The sequence below is a fragment of the Rutidosis leptorrhynchoides genome, chromosome 2 (genome assembly GCF_046630445.1).
Source record: "Rutidosis leptorrhynchoides isolate AG116_Rl617_1_P2 chromosome 2, CSIRO_AGI_Rlap_v1, whole genome shotgun sequence".
In the NCBI taxonomy this organism is placed as follows: Eukaryota; Viridiplantae; Streptophyta; class Magnoliopsida; order Asterales; family Asteraceae; genus Rutidosis; species Rutidosis leptorrhynchoides.
Window position 1 is genome coordinate 111,997,826 of NC_092334.1, and position 6,775 is coordinate 112,004,600.

Consider the following 6,775-nt stretch of genomic DNA (forward strand, 5'->3'; position numbering starts at 1 on the left):
AACAAGGACACTTACAAGACGCACCACAAACAGTGGCGAGTCTACATTGTGACCCGTGTGGTCACGGAAAACCGCTAGTTTGCAAATTATTAGTGGAAAATATCTTGTAAATTGTATAGGAAACCACTAAATTAACTGAAGGACCTCATATCTTTTTCGAATTTATAGTTTTTCTTTGAAATGTTTGGGATACCACTATATTTAACTACTCGCACACAATATATTTTTCGAACTTATAGTTTCTGAACGTAAACAACCTATAAAACAATATTCAAATATAATTACTACTGAAAAAATTTTCAAGCCTCCACTGAATTTGCATCCTAAAATTGCCACCGATCACAAACCAACGAAGCAAACAAAATGAAACCAAACTAGGCAACACGAAGAAACGAACCCAAAACGCCAAAAGCCACACACACCAAAAGAAATATGAAGTAAACAAACGATAAACTATAAAAATACTCGCTTAGCAACAAAAAAGCGCATCCCACACCAAGGACTCAAAATACCTTCGACATTAAATACAGGAACCTCGGTCTCATGAGCCTTTCTACCTTTTGACGGCGGAAGTGGATTATTGTTACATTTGTTAACGTAGTTATTATTAAGTAATTAAATATTTTCTTCGTAAGTAAAAATATTATTTTATTATTTAGATTATTTGAAAGATGAATACGTATTTTTCATAAGATCTAAGTGATTTATCTTATAACAATTTTTAATTTTTCTCTGTCCATCAAGATGAGATGCTAGGTTATGAATATATCAGAACGACAAACTACTTCTTAAACATTATTTTGTAATGGTTAATATATGTATATCGTATATTAGTATTACTAAAATATAAATAAAAAATAACACTAATAATTAATATAGATAATTATGATAGATAATATGAATGCACGATTCGGTAAAGGTAATCTTTCTCTACCCGTGGGTAGATAAACGACTTCTTTTCTAATCTAGGTCGGAGTAAGGATCGCCTACATCTCACTCTTTCATACATCGCAAGCACAGGATTGAGTATTTTTGTTGTTGTGATTCCGTAAGGGTAACTTGCGGGCATAGCCCAACGGTTCCCCCCATGTACTTTGTGTCATGGGATAGGGAGAGGTCATGAGTTCGATCCTTAGGGATGACATGATTTTCTTTAAACTAATTGAACACCAATAATGGTGGTATATATTGACCATATAAGGAGGTTTTACCGGATTCGTTCACGGATCTCTACCCGGACCACTGCCTGAATGGATGTGTTCCCCGGGTACCGTCGATCGGGTTCGGGTTTCCGCCCGAACGTTTGTGTTACGTGCAAATGATGAGGGTCGTTGAAATAAATGATCTACTGATGCCAAAAAAATCGCCGTTCAAAAAGAAAAGTTAGTGACGAAAAAAAATATGGAAATCATTGATGTGTCAAAATGATTGAAAGTGGTTATACTATCATAGTTGATGCTATAATTATCAAAAAATGTTCAACTTGAAAGCATGAGCCTTGAAATCCACCCACGATGTCAACTTACACGAATTCGGCTCGTTAAATATTGGATTCAAATCGAACTTAAATGAGCTCGAGTCTGAGTTTGAAAGATCGTGAGCTCGAGCTTTACAAATTGAGTTTGAACAAGCTAGATAGTAAACGAATCTTTCATTTATTTTTTCTAAAAACTTAATACAACATACACTTATAACGAGTCAAGCTCGAACCGAACTCAAACTTATATAATATCAAATGAGCCAAACTCGAGCTCAAAATATTAGACTTGAAACAGGAGCTGAACTCTATCTAAATATTGAACTTCAAGCATGTTTTTTTCTACACCCCTCACAAGGCATACTATGGTAGCAAGTTCCCGCACAAAGCTAGGTTTGCCCTTACATCGTTAGGCAGTTGTTGTATCATTTGTTTATGTTGAATCTCCCTAGTGAACCCGTTGTTGCATCATATACAATGTTTAATCTCCCCTGTGAATCACTACCACTCAAATTCGACTCGAAGTACTAATTGGATTGAGTTAATCCTTATGACCTTACCTCATCCTCCTCCACTTGTGGCGTTTTGAAAAGGATGCTTAAATCAGAGTTCATTGTTTTTCGATCTACATTGAAAATTCTCCATTTTTAAGGTATGTTGGTTCCTGTTTGTTGTCCCATTCTCTGTTGGATCATTTGGATGTACAGTTACACATTTCCTTCGTATATGACGGATTCTTCCTACGAGAATAAATGTTTATATTCGATCTCCTAATAGTGAAGCATCAGCCATCAACTTTTATTTTAGTTTTTCTGAAGTTAGAAAGATGCAATTCAGATTTAAAACATATGAATCAAAAACCAAACAAAATGATGATACATTCACTTTAATTCATGGGTCCATAACATGCCACTTAAAGCACTAAATAACACTTGGAGTATCAACAACAGTTTGTGAAGAAACATTAATCCATCTCTACACAAAGCAAACTTCTCAGGTGTCTTATTCAATCCCCAGTATAATAAAAACCACCAGCCATAATATCACAGAACAAAAACATACAAAAGCCGTTCAACATAAGATCAGAGACAACATGGGCATCTTATAATTGCTCTCACAACCAGGAAGAGCAAAAACACAACTTATTGGGTAAAAAGTGTATGCCATAAGCATCTCACTTGGTCCACCAGTGAAGAAAATCCTTACGCCTGTTGATCTTCTTCTGAAGCTGGAGTAGGCCATACAGAAGAGCCTCGGCTGTTGGTGGGCAACCAGGAACGTAAATGTCAACAGGGACGATCCTATCACAACCACGCACAACAGAGTAAGAGTAGTGGTAGTATCCACCTCCGTTTGCACAGCTTCCCATGGAAACCACCCATCTTGGATCAGGCATCTGGTCATAAACCCTGCAACACAATAGATAAACCAAAATATACAATGTCAAGCCAACAACTATAACTCTAGGAACTTTCCATATGCACTAAAAAATGTTAAGCCAAGGCATTGGTGCAATCAGTTGTTAAGTCAGAGAAATAGAGAGGGTGTAAAATGGAGTATTAGTCACGAATTAGGCAACCGTAACAAGTGAATCAAGAATCCTATATTCTTTTAGTTTGATGCTGGAGGATGAGGGAAAGAGGTTAACTATGAAAATAGTTTAAGATGACATATGGAGCTCATCCAATGGTTTAAGCGCACTTCTTTCCATGGTTAAGGGTCTCATCAAATTCATATTATGGTGAACAGCTATGCATCAACTCTCTTCTTGTTGGATTTTGGACTCATAGTTCTATCTAACAGAAGTACACATGCTTATAAAAATTACAAAAGTTCTTGTTCAAGCTTATCATTTGTGTGTGATACATGCTTTTGAAAGACAAATTAGAGTAGTTGATCCATTATTTGCCAATTCCAATAACCTTATACTACAAGAGTGAATACACAAATTAGCTTATAATATTAATATATTATTACAGATCTAATAGATCCATAACCTTAATGTTAAATAACTGAAAAAAGCTAGACAATAGAACATAAATTGACATACTTCACATTGAAATACTTCAACAATATGCAAAGATGTTCCCTTTTGTCAGTTTACTTATCAGTTATCACTTCCTTCAATAGCCGAAATCATCCAAACAATGAACATAATCAAATATGATAAACACAAGTCACAACTAAAAGCTACATAAGCAAATCCAAGCTATTTTTACTGCATCACATATTACTATAGCTAATTATGCCTCACTAGCTACCTCCTAACAATCTATACTACTCATTAAACTCTAAAGTCTTACAATACATCCTAAAATTAATATTATAAATAATCATCAAACTATTTACAGTTAAACATATAGATACAAATTTATATATGTAAGAGGATACAAGGCTTACTTTCTAAGAGCAGGAGCCATCTTATTGGTGAGAGTACCAGCAACAATCATACAATCAGATTGTCTAGGACTAGGTCTGAAAATAATCCCAAACCTATCCAAATCATACCTAGCAGCACCTGTATGCATCATTTCAACCGCACAACACGCCAGCCCAAAAGTCATGGGCCAGATCGATCCACGACGCGCCCAATTCATCAGATCATCGACTTTCGAGATCACAAACTCTGCCGTCTTCGATAAACCTTCCGGAGAACCAGTTGACGGTGGTCCCGGTCGAGAATAAGGTGCTGGAGATGAGAAACCTTCAGCTAATGACGGAAGCGTCGTGTGGATCGATGCGGCGGCGCGTTGGGATGACGCGAGTTGAGCGAGACGGTGCGATTGTCGGGCGAGGAGAGCCATCGGAACCCTAATTTGTCGTGAAATTAGATGGAGTTTTGTGGTGATTTGGGTTTTTTTTAGTGTTGTTAATGAAGAAGGGAGAGGGCGGTTTGATTGAACCGGGTGAGGCGGTTCGTCAGGTATATTTTTTAAAGGGGGGGGGGGGGGGGGGGGGGGGGGGGGGGGGGGGGGGGTGGGGGTTTGGAGTTGGGATTTAATTGCCGTTGTAAGAATAAAATGAAATGATCGATAGTGGTGGTGTATTCGTGTTTCGATGTATATCATGAACGAATTGTATACTCCTTCCTAAATTTATAGTCTAAAAAATAGGGAGACAGAAGTGTCTTTAATACCCTTGACGTATAAGTGTAAAACAAAAGGTTAGATAAAAAGTAAACAAAAAAATACTATATGATGATGACATTTTATTAAACTGCGTGTTCTTCTCTGAAAACAACGGAATTGAAATAAAGAGAGTGCTATTAGTGTTTCCAGGAAGATGTTACCGGATCCCAGTTGACTTTCCAAGTTATCTTGTCATGTTTTGATAACACCAATGGGTTATCACTATCATCGAAGACATGAGAATGATGAGTAAACAATCACATTACAAGATTGACAACACGTTACTAAATTTCATTGAGAACTTTAATAATATAGCACAATATCATTGAGGTTCTTGTATCTGGGATTATACGTAAAAAGGGTTAGAAGGCCCTTTCTCAACTCGTGAGCTCGCACTGGGGGTTAAATACACTATTTTTGGATTCGTTTGGGCATTTAAGGTATTAATCAGTTGTGTTTATATTAATATATAGTTATTTTTGAAGTTAATACACTATTATTATTTGCGGATTAATAAACTTGTAAATTGCAGATTTGGATTTAGGAGATATTCTCGAACTAAATAGCAAGCTAGGACAGTCGAGGATAGTATTTCGAGGGCTGTAAACTGGGAACACTGGAAGAAGGCTAAATGGGATGAGAGTCTAAGACTCCCATACTTGGTAATTTGTTTCTTATTTTCGCCCATTATTAAAGTTGGCACTTCTAAATTTAGTTTTATTCCTTTTATTCATCTAACTTTAAACTTATTTTTCACTTGATGAATCAGGTTGGTGTTGCTACTGCTGACAGACCTCCAAGGACGCTGGAGCCTACGCCGGCAGACACAACATCCGACTTGTGGGTGGCTTCTACTAATTTTTTTGTTGCTGAGTTGGCTGTTGTTGAATTAGTTGTTGCTGACTTGTCTGCTGATGAGTGGTTGCTTCTAAGTCACAGGCACCGGAACTCCAATCACCAGAGGCACCCCGATCACCACCACACCAATCACCACCCCCCCCCCCCCAATCAACACCACATCACCGACAACCAACATCAACACCACCTCATCGTACACCCCATTTATGCCTACCGCATCTTGCGATGTTCAAGATAAGTTGATTGACCTCACAAGGCGGGCCTGACAGTATTCGTCAACGTATTGCCATTATGAAGCGCCAGGTAATATTGTAAACTTATTTCAATTTATTCTACTAATTTGATATTTATTTTCATTTTTTAACATAAAAAGATTATATATCTACAGGAGGATGGGTACACTTCTGACACATATAAGCCATCGGAGCTTACATACGTTGCCTTTACTCCATTTTCATCGACGTCTTATTAAACAGTGTCTTCATGTTAGCTCACTGTACACTACACCAAAGTAATATGCCCCTAAACGGCAGAAAAAGGTTGTTGAAGAAGAACAACAAACCTTAAGCGGAGAACAAGAAAGTGAAAGGGGTGAACAGATTACATGTACCGAACAGAATGAATCTACTGAAGCTACTGAATAGATTGCAGCTACTAAAATGGCTAACTAATTGCCGCAACTGAAATGAATGAACGACTTGTTGCTGAAAAGGATGAAAAAATAGCTCTTGGCCGCCTTCAAAGAATTTGGCAGCTTTTGAAATACAAATATGGTCATCCAATTGAAGAACTTGAAATGATTGAACATGAAGGATTTAAAATGATGAAGAAAACTTTTAAAGATAAAACGAGAAACTTTTGTTATACACCGCAACATAGTAAATTAATAAACAATGCAACATAATAAATTAAACAACGCTAACAAATAAAACAACAACTCCAAATGGCAGATTCAACTTGATGATACACACGTATATGTTGCATGATCTTAAAACAACACATCAACTTCAATCAACTACTGTAGTTTTAAGGGTAAGTGATCTTTTGAATGCATCTTTGAGATCTCGATGATCCACCATTTGTTTCAAAATCTTATCATCCGCATTGACCACATTCACTTGTTTCTTCGGTTCCCCAGCTACTTGATATATGATGAAATAAACAACTCAGGTAACCGCCCATTACTCCAATTGTGTATCATATTATTCCTCTAGAGCGGGTTCCAATTTCATCAAATGGTAAGTATATACTGCATAGAGTCAAGTATTGTATACCTAGACTCAAAACTACACTGTTGGTGGATATGATGGTA

At 37.0% G+C, this 6,775-nt stretch overlaps 1 protein-coding gene across 1 annotated transcript; it reads right to left on the bottom strand.

The window, feature by feature from the left end:
* Positions 1-2,330: 2,330 nt before the first annotated feature.
* On the bottom strand, positions 2,331-4,422 carry LOC139891306 (NADH dehydrogenase [ubiquinone] iron-sulfur protein 7, mitochondrial-like). Its single transcript, XM_071874259.1, has 2 exons — positions 3,878-4,422; positions 2,331-2,886 (listed from the first exon to the last, which is right to left on the bottom strand). The coding sequence occupies exons 1-2, from the start codon at positions 4,279-4,281 to the stop codon at positions 2,652-2,654; spliced, it is 639 nt and encodes a 212-aa protein (XP_071730360.1). The 5' UTR covers positions 4,282-4,422; the 3' UTR covers positions 2,331-2,651.
* Positions 4,423-6,775: the final 2,353 nt, after the last annotated feature.